At 51.9% G+C, this 15,753-nt stretch overlaps 1 protein-coding gene across 1 annotated transcript in view; it reads left to right on the top strand.

Moving 5' to 3' along the window:
• The first annotated feature begins 1,799 nt into the window (after positions 1-1,799).
• The window catches only part of LOC119094112 (skin secretory protein xP2-like), a 22,517-nt gene continuing 8,563 nt past the window's right edge, over positions 1,800-15,753 (top strand). The window contains exons 1-4 of the mRNA XM_037217187.1: positions 1,800-1,808; positions 2,271-2,852; positions 8,492-9,036; positions 9,565-9,613. Coding sequence (XP_037073082.1) covers positions 1,800-1,808; positions 2,271-2,852; positions 8,492-9,036; positions 9,565-9,613 — 1,185 coding nt within the window. The remainder of the gene's footprint in view (positions 1,809-2,270; positions 2,853-8,491; positions 9,037-9,564; positions 9,614-15,753) is intronic.

Below are 15,753 nucleotides of genomic sequence, written 5' to 3' on the forward strand. Positions count from 1 at the left end.
CACGAATTTTCAACACCCGTAAGTTGAACCCATCGGGTGTTAAATCCGCTAGTTTCAGTGCGAAATGTTTTGATGCGCGCAAAAGAGTTTAGTTAGTTCCCCTGGCCATACTCGGCTCCGCACCCATGCTTTGTTGTTATACCTTAGTATGCATCCCTTATCACAAATCATGCTTGTTAGCCCATTTGGTCTTTTGTCGGGGAGATTTCCCTGTGTGATGGTGGGCTTCCGAATTCGATCTACGGGGTGGAACAGATTTTCAGAGCTCAAAGTGTTGCAACTCTAGTCCATAGTCACTCCGAAGCACCAGATGACGCCATTAGCGGCACGTTTTCGGCCAAGAACCTCACATCAGCAGATCGCAACAGAAAGAGAGAGAGCACATCCTCCGCCACTGAAGATGTCTGAAATGAGTCGTGTTTACGGCTCAGCAGGGGACCTCAGTTTGGTCCTCTTTGACAGTTTCATTGTAAAGAGGGCACAAATGACTCCCAGTTAGTGACAGGAAGCTCCCATCATTTCTCTTCTCAAGAAGGAAGGGTCAACGCATGAGGAGCAGCGAAAGCTGCACGAACCGCAAGAGCTCTCTGATCACAATACAGTACTAATGGATTTGAACGGAATGCAACGCCAATACGAAAGTTGATGGTGGAGAGCGGCGCAGAATCAGACAACGGACAAATACATATTTTCTACCACTTTATGCGTATTTCCACTGCAGCATGTCAAATCATATTTTCCAATCCTTCGACAAACAAGAAAATTCAATTAACCTAAACCATGAGTAGTCTTCCCTCCTACTGAAAAGGATCATGCAGTCGCCACATGCGAGCAAAGAAGTGTTCAAACCACGAACTGCATGCGGGCAACACAACTCAAAACATAAAATATCACTTTTTGTACTTAGATTCTGCCGAACACTAACTCCGGCTCAGTGACCGCGATGCGAGACAGTGCATGCGGTGTCACAGTTCAGCCAGCGACTTCCTGTAGGTACTGCTGGGACGGCTATCTGTCTTGACTCTGACATCATTTGGCTTCATCACAATTCCCCTCGGCCTTCGCACTCCCGTGGGGTAAAGTTCCCCTGGTCGGGAACGTCTGGGCCACGTGACTCACTCGCGACGGGCCGTCAGCCTCACAGTCAGGTAGCGTCTACGCCAGCCTCGCGGTCAGGTAGCGTCTACGCCATGGTCGCAGCTTTCTGACCAACTGGAACGTACGTCGCTTGGTACACACAGGCTTTGCGAAACTTTGAATGTAACTTCCGGAAAAAAATTGTAGCGCGTCGGCTTGTTGTTGGACTTAGTTTCAGCAGATTGACGAGATCCAGACCATTTCACAAAACTGTTTTTGCCACTTGTTTTAATAAACAAACCAGTAGTAACGTAATGTTCGTCATGGTAGGCATGCCAATGTGACACCTCTCCCAGAATATTCTCGTGCATTGTATACAGCTCGTGCTTGTGTCCGATGCAGGCTCGCCTCCAGGTCCTGCTGACCTCTGCCGTTGTGTGGGTCACAGTGCAGGAGGACAGCGCTGGTGAAGTGACTCACAACCGGTCTGGCGCCGTCGACTTCCCGACCGTGACTGACTCTGGTCTGACTCAAATGTCCGGGCGTTGTGACACTGCGGTTTGCCGGTGGCTGGTGCGGTTATGGGCATCGGCGGCGACTCTCTGGCCACTAAGGTGGGATTGTCACGTCTGGACGGCGCCAGCAGTGTGCCGTATAAAAGCCTGCCACCGAATGTGACCGACACCACAGCCCAACAGGCCACGGGAGAACAACAAGCAACAATGCATCTGGTGAGTGCGCCTATTGGCAATTTGATGATCGTGGCACAGGCAATCATCTTTCGTCCAGTTCTTGCATGTGCTTAATAATGCTAAAAACAAGACAACTATGGAAAACCTGTGTTGCAGCAAAACCTTAGGTGATGTTTTTGTAATGCAAGACTTCGCTTGAAGTACTTGAAGCAAATGGGCACGGAAGGTCATCTCTGTTTTCATGGCAACGGATGGAAAACCATGTGTCGACGTCGTTAAGTACGCGTTACTTGAGAAGCGAATGTAGCGAAGACCACCTGAATTTTAAACACAGGACTTAAATGACAGAATAGCCGCACGACTGGCTAAGTCCATGTCCTGTGCTATGTCCTGCTATGGCCATCTCCTTTGTTTGTAGCTATGTCCAGCTTGCCAAATCACACTCCGGTAGCGTGCTCTTGGTGTAATGCTCGTTCTCACTCCGTGTATCTCCTCTGACAGCTGGTGGCCGCCTGTCTGGCCGCACTGGCCCGCGCCGAGGGCCCGGCCCCTGCCGACCCACACCAACTGCCGGCTGCCCACACGACCGGGGAGCACGGCCGCTACGCCCACTACGCCATCGTCAGCCAGGAGCACGTGCAGCCGGGCGACGGCTCGTACCAGTCGAGCTTCCAGACGGAGAACGGCATCTACCGTGCCGAGAACGGCAGCCCCCGACCCGGCTACGGCGCCGGCGAGCACGGCCAGCCCACCGGCGGCTACGTCCACCAGGGCAGCTGGAGCTACACCGACGACTACGGCCAGCCGGTGAAGGTGGACTTCGTGGCCGACGAGAACGGCTACCGGCCCAACAGCGACATCCTGCCGACACCGGTGCCGACCCAGTACCCGCTGCCCGTGGTGCCTCAGGTGTACCAGGGCGAGGGGGCATACGGCCCGGCTGCGTCCAGTCACAAGGCTCCAGCTCCTGCCAGCTACAATAAGGCCGCTACTGCCACCTACAGCGACCCAGGTGCCGCCATCTACAGCAGCCCAGCTGTCGCCACCTACAGCAGCCCAGCTGCCGCCGCCTACAGTGGTCCAGTCCCCGTTAACTACAGCAGCCCAACACCCGCCAGCCACAGTAGCCCAGCTCCTTCAAGCCACAGGGCCTCAGCTTCAACCGGCTTCAAGCACGGACGTTCCGCTGCCTATAGCACCCCGGCCCCCACCAGCTACAGCACCCCTGCTCCGTCCAACTACAATGCCCCGGCTCCCGCCAGCCACAGCACCCCGGCTCCCACCAGCCACTAGGCGCTACCTGCCATCATCGCGAGGTCTCAAGGTCCCGCTAGGTACAGCACTATGGCACCCACCAACCACCATGTTCCAGCCTTTAACAACTATGCTGGCTCCCGTAGCCATGAGGCTCGGGTTTCCTATGATACCTATGATGACTATGGTGCTCTCACTCACAACTGACATGGGTGACGTCGAACATGCCAAGCTTTCCTCCTTGCTAGCTGTGTGTATTTTAAGTGTGATCTTAAGGGAATATATACGTTTCAGCCCTAATCAGCGTGCACTTGAAGCCGATGGAATGGTCATTGAGCTCCTTTACATGGAGTCTTAGCATCAGTGCAAGCAAGCCTCCTTGCGCAGGGTGCGTCGCGACAGGCGATACCGGATGCATGTGCTGTCGTGTGTAGGATTCCAAAAACCAAGGTTATATAGCCAGAAGTCTTTCGCATGTCACGGGAGGGGACGGGGCGTCAGGAGATAAAAGTCCTACCAAGGAAGAGTAGATCGGGATCCTCACGACCGAGAACGGCGACAGCGACACTGGGGGACGAAAGCTTCGCGTGTGTCAAGCGCTGAGATCCTTTTCAGCTAGCCGGTAAAGTTTCAACAATATTGATCTCTGTGCAGTTCGTTTCTCGGTGGAATCTCCGAGGCATTCGTGTTCGCCTCGATGTCGCCCGAGATCCGCCAGCGCGTCGACAGGGCCGATGGGCTGGGCGGTCACTACCGGACGACCCCGGTGACGAGCGTGCTGGTCCGGGTCGGGGAGGTAGCTGTGATGCTGCTCTCGCAGCTGTTGCGAGCAGGTAGGCACCAGATGGCTGGTAAGGCTGCGATGCATCCTTGCATCGGCAGAAGCAGACTATTTGCACAGTCTTCAACGTCTATGCAGTTGGAAAGTCTTCACGCATACAGTCAACCACACTCAGAGTACATATCCAGCTATATGCTTCCTCCTTGATACTTACGCTACATAACGCAACGATACGAGGGCACAGCGCCTGATACAAACATAAGGGCCCCCGATAATGATCCGATTATCATTTACGCTTTTTGTCCCAGGTTGGTAAATTCTAGCCATGTTGTACACTAGGGGTGTCCCTTTCAAATATCGGTTGGGGGCTCAGCTGAGAACGCTGAACTGATGTGCTGCCAGGACCTGATTTTCGCCCTGATTTCGGCCACATGAATTTTCTTCCTCGATGTTAGAATTTGAAAACAGCTTTTCGGAGACTTAGAATTGTTTCCATTCAGAGGAATGACTTCCCATTTAGAGTTAACATGAAGCTGGGAGGGGAGGATTATGATAAAAATAAGTCCAACATCATGCAATGGGTTTTTGAAACTGGGCCTAGGCCAACAGCACAGACTGTGGGCACCAGCATGACTGCAAAGTCTGGCGTTGGAGTCCTTCAGCAGCCAGAGTCCTGCTCCACTGAGACCTTGTCCTTAAGTTGGCTCCGCCCCTGTGAGACCTCCCTCGGACAATTCTCTCGGACAGTTCCTGCTCCGAGACTCTATTTCTAAGTCTGTTTCATAAAGTTTTTTGTCCTTACAGTTTCGTGAAACTGGGTCGGCTCGCCTCGTTTTTGTATGGTCAAATCCTCCGCCGGGAATGTTCTCCTCTAATACGTTGCCGAGCCAGCCTTTCGTAACCCCAGGGATGTCCCCCCTCCCACCCCCCACCGTGCCCTGGGGGATTCGGGCATCGCCACGCCCCCGATGGTGCAAGGTCCGCCCACTCTCCTCATGATTCGCCTCGGGTGGGTCACGCGCGTCCCCCACTCATCCCGTTGCTGCATGGTGCCGACACCTGGGAGGATGGGAGGGGGACAAGGCAGCTGTCCTGTTTTATCCTTCCGCCGATGGTCGGGCACCGCGAGTTCACCAATCTCGTCCGACTGGCCGGTGGCAAATGTCTCTTTTGAAGTGGCGGTCCGAAACGGAAAAAGGCCGCCGTCGTGTGAAGCTCTGGAACAATAGTCACTTGCCACGCCCTGTCAGCTCGCGCGCCACTCTATCCCGCGGATCAGTTGACTAGCAGGTGCTCTCCTGCCGCGGCGGGGCGGCCAGGCGCAGACTTTGGCGGACCTGCATGCACTTCAAGGGCTCTTTTCGGCCCAATGATGGTGTTTGCCTCGCAGAGGGTTTCAGGCAGCGGCCGGTCTGCTTCCTGTCCCATATACCACCGGAGGCTCCACCGATCTTGGACAGGCGGTGTAGAAAAATGAAGCGTGTCGAGATGCATGTCTACAGTACCACCAATACAATGCCCTCAATACAAGACCTACAGTACAATGTCATGTGGAGTGTGTTGGTCCTATGGTGGCGTGATTACCGCCGACCGCTTTTTCCAAACAGAATGGTTTAAGGTTTTTAAGGGATCGTGCACGACAGACCACCAGGTTCTACTTAAGGAAACCCGATCACGTGCATCATGCGTGTTCCGTTGGGACGGCCGTGCACCGAGGGATTCGCACGCGTGAGATATCAGTCACTTTATCCCTCCACCAAAAGTTTGAACGGAATTTTATGGATTGTGGGCGGGTCTGTGCCATTATCTGGCTCAGTCTTAACTGCTGGGAAACATTCGTCATTGAGCCAACTAATGTATCGAATGTGTTGGGCCAAGGTTTTGCCGGTAGTGTCGACTGAAAGACCTGTCGGTTTTGCATACTGGTTGGGGGACCGGGGAGTGTTCGCATAAGTGCTGCCATTTCTCAGCCCACAGGCACACGAAAAACGGTTACAGCAATGTCGATGAGCTTTTTGCAGGGCGTTGTTGATGACGTGGCGAGCTTTCAGAGCAGAACAGCAAGAAAGACATTATCTTACCTTAAAGGCATTCGATATAATTCGGTTATACAGCGCAGCAAGAGGGTAATTTTTTATCTGATTAGAATGATAAAGTTGGCGGAAAAACATCAGCTTCAGTTGGATTGAATGACACTAAATCTAATAAGAGTAAATAACATCAAATGAACTTAGACTGAATAACATCGAAACGAGTTGGATTGAAAAAAATGAAATATGCCTAGATCGAACAATAGCAAAACGTACCTTATCTAGAGTTCAGCAACTATCAAGTAACAAGCGTCCTACCTATCGCTGCTTTAACTCGTCAGTTCTCAACAGCATCGCTACCATTTACCAATGCAACCGTAACGAGTGGCACAGAATGGCGAAGGAAAATAGGGCAGAAAAAAGGTGTCTCTGGATTTGTGGGAAACAAGAGGCGTCTCTGCTAACGTTGTGGAGGAAACGGACGTTGAAAACCTGAAAATCCAACCAAGGAGGAGGTCGAGTCCCTCACGACTGAGCACCGAGACGGCTTCATTTGGGGACGAAGTCTACGCCGTAGGTAAGGGGGTAGTGGACATTTGTTGCCAGTTTGTAGGGTCTCGACGTGCCTTACATCTGTGACATTGTTTTTCCAGTGCAATTGCAAAGGGTTCTGACATAATTCTACTGACGCACCCTCGCCTAAAGATCGTCCGTCGCGTGCGCACATATTTGCCCTGGGGGCAGCGTCGACCACCTTACTCCCCGTCTTTACTACGAACTTTATGGCATGCATAAATATGTCCGTATCAAAATGTTGACAGTAAAAGATCACGAGTAGACAAGTGAAAATAAGAACATTAACAATACGCCATGTTGTTTTACAGCACGCCAGAAACTGTGTGTTCCCATGGCCCACTAATCTAGGTTTCTGTTGCAACTGTTCTGGTTGTCCCACTCTTCTTCGCTCTGTGAGATCTCGCTCATGCTCCTGCTTGAAGATATCAGCTTCGGTCTGCGCACCAAAAGCGAATTTGTCTGCAACCAGTTCTTAGCGTATGTTCGACTACCTCATATATATGATGGCATTACCACCGGATGCTACAGCGCACAGTGGGCTGGCGCTATTAGTACATCACGGTCCTCCCGAAACATTGGTCCCTTTAAGCACCGAATTGCAAATGGTGGCTGTATTGGTTGACCTGGGCGCGATGAGAACTCCCTTGTGCTCTGCTTTCCATCATAGCATCAGATGTATGTGCCGACTTTTCAAGCCCTTGTTGACCAGTTGACCTGTCCGTGCATTCTTTTGGGTGACATAACTACGCACAGCTCTTTTGGCGCTGGAGACTTGAATTGAGACGCTGGCACGGCTGGGCGATGTTGGGCTTCCTGCCAGCGTTTATAATGTATGATTGGGAATTATTTCCCAGACGTTGAAATCATGTCACAATGTTATTTCTCTTTTGAAGCGCCAAATATGCATCCGGGGGGCGCAAAAAAACCAACAACGAGCATCGCATCAAATACAGCATATTTAGCATAATACGTATTCGGCAACATCTTAATTTGCATGATTTCGAAAACATTCCAGCCTTGGTTGGCTGGCAAATGACGGAAGGCAGCACAGAATCTCAACTAGCAGCTGGTATGTAACGACAGAATACAGTATCTGCAACACAAAATAGCAAACATTATGATGAGTCGGATAATTTCAGCAGATTGTGCGCTTCAAAATTCTTATCTTGTTTGCACTGTTTCTGTCAATAAGCGAACTGTCGAACTAAATAGATGTCAGGCAGGGTAAACATGCCCTCGTAAGTTCTCCAGCAGTTACTCAAAAAATTATCTGACATTAGGCATAGCAGGTGTTCGTGACAACTGCCTATGATGACGGATAGCTGCCAGGTCCGATGGCCTCTGCCGTTGTGAGGGTCCATTGCAGGAGGACAGCGCCGGTGAAGTGGCTCTCACCCGGCCTGGCACCGACAGCTTCCAGCCGTCTGACTCCAATGTCGGGACGTTGTGACACTGCGGTTTGATGGCGCCTGGTTCGGTTGTGGGCATGGGCGGAGACTTTCTGACCAATGAGCTGAGATCGTCACGTATGGACAGCGGCCGCGGTTTGCCATATAAAAGCTTGACACCGAGCGTGTTCGGTACGACTGTCCAAGTGCCGACAGCAGAACAACAATGTATCTGGTGAGTGCACCCACTTGGATGTGATGGTTGCAGTAATCCGGCCCCGGCACAGGCAATGATGAATCGTGAAGCTCTGTTTTATGTCATGCAGTGTCGTTTGCTTTATTGGTGCTGTAACGCACCAGCTTGTACTTGCTCTCAAATGTGAAAACAAGACCATTGTGAAGAATCGCGTTTCAAGCATCTTACCTGATGTTTTTGTACTGCATTGTTTTGCATGAATGAAAAGAGCAAGCGGGCACGGAAGAGCATGCTTTTCCTCATATTGGTGGGAAACAAATAATTAGATCATCTTGTAAAGTAAAAGCAACTAAGAACCGGATGAAGTGAACACGCCTGCCTTTTCGAGCCGAGCAGGTAGTGACAGCTTAGCCTCACAGTCAGTTTTGCTCAGTTCTCCAAATCCCGTCCCGATAGCGCGCAATGCTCGTTCTCACACCGTGTGTCTCCTCGGACAGCTGGTGGCCGCCTGTCTGGCCGCACTGGCCCGTGCCGACGGCCCGGCCCCTGCCGACCCACACCAACTGCCGGCTGCCCACACGGCCGGGGAGCACGGCCGCTACGCCCACTACGCCATCGTCAGCCAGGAGCACGTGCAGCCGGGCGACGGCTCGTACCAGTCGAGCTTCCAGACGGAGAACGGCATCTACCATGCCGAGAACGGCAACCCCCGGCCCGGCTACGGCCCCGGTGAGCCCGGCCAGTCCACCGGTGGCTACGTCCACCAGGGCAGCTGGAGCTACACCGACGACTACGGCCAGCCGGTGAAAGTGGACTTCGTGGCCGACGAGAACGGCTACCGGCCCAACAGCGACATCCTGCCGACACCGGTGCCGACCCAGTACCTGCTGCCCGTGGTGCCTCAGGTGTACCAGGGCGAGGGGGCTTACGGCCCGGCGGCGTCCAGTCACAAGGCTCCAGCTCCTGCCAGCTACAATAAGGCCGCTACCGCCACCTACAGCGACCCAGCTGCCGCCACCTACAGCGGCCCAGCTGTCGCCACGTACAGCAGCCCAGCTGTCGCCACCTACAGAGGCCCAGCTCCCGCTAGTTACAGCGGCCCAGCTCACGCTGGCTACAACGGCCCAGCTCACGCTAGCTACACCGGCCCAGCTCGCGCTAATTACAACGGCCCAGCTCGCGCTAGTTACAGCGGCCCAGCTCCCGCTAGTTACAGCAGCCCAACTCGCGTTAGTTACAGCGTCCCAGCTCCCGCTAGCTACAGGGGTCCAGCTCCCTCTAGACACAGAGGCCCAGCCCCCGCTGGTTATAGCGGCCCAGCTCACGCTAGCTACAGTGGCCCAGCTCCCGCAAGCTACAGCGGCCCAGCTCACGCTAGCTACAGCGGCCCAGCTTCCGCTAGCCACAGCGGCCCAGCTCCCCCTAGTTACAGCGGCCCAACTGCCGCTAGTTACAATAGCCCGGCTCATTCTAGCTACAGGGCCTCAGCTTCCACTGCCTTTAAGCGCGGACGTCCTGCTAGCTACAGTACCCCGGCTCCTGCCAGACACAGCACCTTGGCTCTCGCCAGGCACAGCGACCCGGCTCCTGCTGGCTACCAGGCGCCAGTTGCCGTCCGCGTGAGGTCTCGGGGTCACGCAAGTTACAGCACCCCAACTCCTGCCAGACACTTCACCTCGGCTTCCGCCGGGCACAGCACACCGTCTTCGGCCAGGCACAGCAACCCGACTCCGGTCAGCTACAGCACCCCAGCTCCGGCTAGACACAGCACATTGGCTCCAGCCAGACACAGCACACCATCTCAGGCCAGGCACAGCAGCCTGGCTCCGGCCAGCTATAGCACCCCAGCTCCCGCCAGACACAACTCATTGGCTCCGTCCAGACACAGCACATCGGCTCCGTCCAGACACAGCACCTCGGCTTCCACCAGCTACAGCAGCACAGCACCGTCCAGCTACAGCACTCCAACTCCGGCCAACTACAGCACCACAGCTCCCGCTCCACACAGCACACCGGTTCCGGTCAGGCATTACAGCACCACGGCTCCCACCTCCTACCACGTCCCATCAACTGAGAGCTATGCTGGCTCCGGTAGCAATGAGGCTCAGGCTTCTGATGTCTATGGTGCTTCTACTCACATCTGGTAGCTTTGGCATCAACACGTTGATCTGTTTTCCTGCGTGTCCTCTTGCTTGTTTTGTACATTAGTTAAAGGTAAGTGAGCTAAAGCGAAATATATTTTTAGCCTTGACAGACATTATGTGAAAACCGGCCTGACTGATAAGCCAATAACACTAGCCCCGACCAGCATGGGTGTGAGGAGGAAGGCGCCGCCGAATGGGATGGTTTTCAGCTGCCATCGTGTGGATGATGCCGAAAAACAAGGCAATGCAGCCAGACATCTCTGGCAAAGCACCGGATGGGACGGACGGAGAAGACCAGAAAGTCCACCCAAGGAAGGGTATGGGTGCACATGGTTGCGACATGAAATACTTCTCTCACACAATTGGCCAATATAATGGCACAGCTTTTTAGCCATTTTTAATGGCTGGTAGCATGCTAACTTTAACTGCTAACTTGCACGTACCAAATCTGATCTGCCTACAAGCAACAAACATGTCCGCAAGCAATTGTCAGCGAATGTCTGGCTGTACCATGCATAGGAAGGGTCTTATCCTTGATACAACAGCGCACGGTGGTGTGGCGCTCGCGGTGCAGCACGGCCTCCCAAACACAGCGGTCCCTTTAGACGTCGATGTGCGGGCAGTGGTCGTATCCGTTGACCTTGGCGCAATAAGAACCACCATAAGCTCTATCTCCGTCACTAGAGCAGATATGCGTGCCGGCATTTCAAAGGTTCGTTGATCAGTTGACGTGTCCGTGTCCGTTCTTCTTGGAGACATCAATGCGGGCTTCGTGGCACGGTACAAATGGCACGCTTATAACAGGAGAGGATGGCTGGAGAGCTTCCTAAAGAATAACAGGCCAGATCTTTTGAACATTCGAGATATGAGCCAAAAAGCGTGGGGTAGGTAGAAGCCGCGGGAGAATGTCACTGCTACGTCGGTAACACAGGCTGTTAGTTGCGTAATACATCTCAGCCTGTCACGCGGCCGTGCACAAAACATTGGGCACACGACGGCGTATGACAGTGCCGCGGTGGGCTGATGATCGTCAACTGGCTGTTCAGGACAAGGTGGTTCGCGGCTTGTAAAGGATCATGCATGGCAGACAAAGGTGGTTGTACTTCTGAAAAGCCCGAAGCGATGCGCGATGCATCTGCTGTTGGAGCGATCCTGCACCGTGGCAGTCTCACGGGGTATTAGCCAGTTAATTCCCTGGATAGGCGTATTGAGCCGAGGTTACTTAATGGTTCGGTGGGTCTGTTCCATCACCTGGTTCAGTCCGTTGACTGCTACCAAGCATTCAGCAAGGAGTCAACTCAAGCGGCTGGTGACAGAAGCCGAGCTTTGGTTGATGGGTGTCGACTGAGAGACCGAAGGCTTCCCGATTGTGAAACGGGCCCGGGAGGATTTCCGCTGCCATTTCCGGATAACCGCCGCCAGTTCTCAGCTCGCAGGCAATAAAAAGTGGCTTCAAAAAACCTAGGGTCTTAGGCAGATAATGATGGCAAAGGGCTGGCCTTGGCACACTTCTAGGACGTAGTAATAAGGATTTGTATTATTATCTCTATATCTATATCTATATATCTATATATATATATATATATATGTATATCTCTCTCCCTCTCTCCATCTCTATAGCTATATCTATATGTACATATATATATAATATATATATATATATATATATATATATATACATATATATATAAGTGCTATCGTTCCAGTCTCAGGGGTTCTTCAGCGCCGCTTGAACGTGATGTAACTACGCTTATTTACGGTTTTGCGGTGTTTGATATGCACCCAGCTGTGTGGGGTCAAGCTGTTTTTGGGCTTACCCCAGTTCCCTTGACAGACGACGGTCTCGCTTCAAATGGGCTACTATACCGGGACTTCAGCAGCTTTTGTAGCATAGGAATATGAGCCCTCCGATATTTCCTGTAGCATGATTTTTGAGCTAAGATATCACGCACTGGCAGAGTTGTGTGAGTCTCATCGCGTATCGCTTTGCAGCGGCAATTTTCTGAACGGATGTTTTAACATAGCCGATTGTGGAGCTTAGAATAACGAAGAGCTTAGAATAGAAGAGAAGAGCTTAGAATAACGTGATGCATGACGACTATTTTACGGCGCGACGGAACGGTGCTGCTCCGTCTCCCGGCAGTCTCGTGCGTGCGTTCATATCAAAAGGATGTCTGCACTCGTGACTGGCAGCCGCATTTCACGGCCTCCGGCAGATCGTGATCTCGCACTCGTGTCTCGACAAGGACGGGTCGGAGCGACCCCGGGGTGGAACGAAGAGAGACGCCATGTGAAATGGTACGGTCGCACGTATCACGTGTGACGTGCTCAAAGATGGCATGCTATCTTCCACGGGTTTACACGTTTTGTGCTACATGTCGGCACCCGGGACACGGACACACTCGGGAGTGGCACGCCTCGATGAGGAATGGAGCGGGCAAGATGGTGATGATTCGTCACACGCGTCATATGTCATGGCGCCCACGTGCTGAAATATGGATTTGGCTATTTTCGACGGGTTTACACCTTTTGCGATGTCGCGGCACCCATGACATGAAGCGACCCGGGAGTCGCACGTTTCGATAGCGCATCAATTGTAAGAGTGTGTCCTTCCAAACGGTTTGGCCCCATGCACTTCGTGCCACCCCCACACGTGCTGGCGATATGGATTTTTGAGCTTACGCCCATTTTCACGTTTTGCACCATTTCTCGGCACTTTCGTTACGAAGCCATTCGGGAGTGGCATGTGTACAATAGTGAATCCAACGGGCCATTGGGCGGTGCCAAGTTTTCAATCATACGGCCCACGTGTCGCGCCTTCACGAGCTGGCAAGGTGGATTTCGCCGTTTTCAACGGTGCTCACGTTTTTTGCCACATCTCGGCGACACAGGAATAGTACACATTGATAGAGACTGTAACTGGAAGTCGTCTGCGGAGAACATGAGGTTACACGTGTTACGTGTCATGTGTAGCCGCGCTGGAAAACGGATTTTGCGTTTTGACGGGTGTACACGTGATATCTTTGCACCCAGGGAACGAAGCGAGCAGCGATTGGCATGCTTCGACGGGCAGTCTAACGAGTAATCACGTGGTTTAACTTGCAATGATCGTTATGATCATTGCATGTTAACCGCAATGATCATATTAATCAATCGCAATGCAAATGATCGCAATCATCGTTACTCTTACGTTTTGTGCTTCACGCGCGCACCAGCTGTGAAGATGCAGCTTTCCGATTTCGTCGATTTTGCGTTTTACGCCACATCTCCGCACCCAGGGTACGAAACGACGCGGGACTGGCATACTACGATCAGAAACTAAACGGACAGTCGTGTGTTTTCAGTTGTGCGTGCGCACGGGTCACGTGTCACACCCACACGCTCTCTCCTGCAAAAGGCATTATTTAACTTAACATGGCATGGCAGCGTCCTGAAAGAGACTGGGCGCACGCAGGAAATATGCAGTGAATCGCTGAAATTATCGCCGAGTCGATGTATTTGTTGTGGACTCACCTTTCCTGGGTTGATGACTTGGTGAAGGAGAGGGAAATGCCGAAAATATTTAAAACGTTAAGACGCAAAGAATCCCTACCCCACCCGTCTTTTCATGCCATGTTCCTCTGTTCCACTAAGGGAAGCTCGCCCCTCCGTGTTGATGTTTCGTTGCCTGCGCACGTGCCGGCTGGAAGCCACTACGCGCGTGTTCCTTATCGTGTAACGGCAACCTGGAACCGCACGCCCCCGACCGCCACTGTGTCTTCATCTGTGAGGAAGTGAAAACTCGCGTTTTAAGACGCAAATGCTGGACATACTCCCAGGTTTTAAACCCATGTTGGTGATCTATGTTATACGCCCATAGGCGGGTTAGTATGTAATCTTCGCAGATTAATCACCCTATGCGCTTGCAATTTGTCTTCATTTCTTATTTTAGTCATGATTTGGGTTTGGTGCACGCTGATGTGTCAAAACTTCAGGTTTATGAGAGCTATCGCTTTATTTCTTTCGTATTCTATCGTATCTGATGTCATTGTGTTGTAACGAGCCACACATACCAAACGTTGCAACCAACCAAAGACCTGAAAAGACACCTCGTGGATGGACTTGGTGTAAACACTGTTATAAATACTTCGGATGATATCTTAGAGGATGATGATACTCCACATATCAAAATCTAACTTTCTGTCCATGCAGATTAACGGCTTTTTCCACGTGTTGTGTTTCTGGCGTTCATTGGAATGCAGATCTAGATTTTCATAATGACGCAGAGGTCTTTGTTTCTAGGCTAGATCTCAGCTCACCTCTTGCATGATACTTCTGGACCGGATCAGTCCTACGTTTGGTGGCTGGTGAGTGCATCTGTCAGGTTATTCTGTTTGCACTATTATTGTATTGCTGGCGGTATCCAATGATTGTTGGCGACCCATTCACAATATTTATGGAGGTCCTCCCAAGTTAGGGAGGGCATGTCTGTTTTTGGTGAGATTTTGTTTAGCACGAATTTTCAACACCCGTAAGTTGAACCCATCGGGTGTTAAATCCGCTAGTTTCAGTGCGAAATGTTTTGATGCGCGCAAAAGAGTTTAGTTAGTTCCCCTGGCCATACTCGGCTCCGCACCCATGCTTTGTTGTTATACCTTAGTATGCATCCCTTATCACAAATCATGCTTGTTAGCCCATTTGGTCTTTTGTCGGGGAGATTTCCCTGTGTGATGGTGGGCTTCCGAATTCGATCTACGGGGTGGAACAGATTTTCAGAGCTCAAAGTGTTGCAACTCTAGTCCATAGTCACTCCGAAGCACCAGATGACGCCATTAGCGGCACGTTTTCGGCCAAGAACCTCACATCAGCAGATCGCAACAGAAAGAGAGAGAGCACATCCTCCGCCACTGAAGATGTCTGAAATGAGTCGTGTTTACGGCTCAGCAGGGGACCTCAGTTTGGTCCTCTTTGACAGTTTCATTGTAAAGAGGGCACAAATGACTCCCAGTTAGTGACAGGAAGCTCCCATCATTTCTCTTCTCAAGAAGGAAGGGTCAACGCATGAGGAGCAGCGAAAGCTGCACGAACCGCAAGAGCTCTCTGATCACAATACAGTACTAATGGATTTGAACGGAATGCAACGCCAATACGAAAGTTGATGGTGGAGAGCGGCGCAGAATCAGACAACGGACAAATACATATTTTCTACCACTTTATGCGTATTTCCACTGCAGCATGTCAAATCATATTTTCCAATCCTTCGACAAACAAGAAAATTCAATTAACCTAAACCATGAGTAGTCTTCCCTCCTACTGAAAAGGATCATGCAGTCGCCACATGCGAGCAAAGAAGTGTTCAAACCACGAACTGCATGCGGGCAACACAACTCAAAACATAAAATATCACTTTTTGTACTTAGATTCTGCCGAACACTAACTCCGGCTCAGTGACCGCGATGCGAGACAGTGCATGCGGTGTCACAGTTCAGCCAGCGACTTCCTGTAGGTACTGCTGGGACGGCTATCTGTCTTGACTCTGACATCATTTGGCTTCATCACAATTCCCCTCGGCCTTCGCACTCCCGTGGGGTAAAGTTCCCCTGGTCGGGAACGTCTGGGCCACGTGACTCACTCGC

Source organism: Pollicipes pollicipes, unplaced genomic scaffold (assembly GCF_011947565.3).
Source record: "Pollicipes pollicipes isolate AB1234 unplaced genomic scaffold, Ppol_2.1 Scaffold_4002;HRSCAF=4701_pilon_pilon_pilon, whole genome shotgun sequence".
Classification (NCBI taxonomy): domain Eukaryota; kingdom Metazoa; phylum Arthropoda; class Thecostraca; order Pollicipedomorpha; family Pollicipedidae; genus Pollicipes; species Pollicipes pollicipes.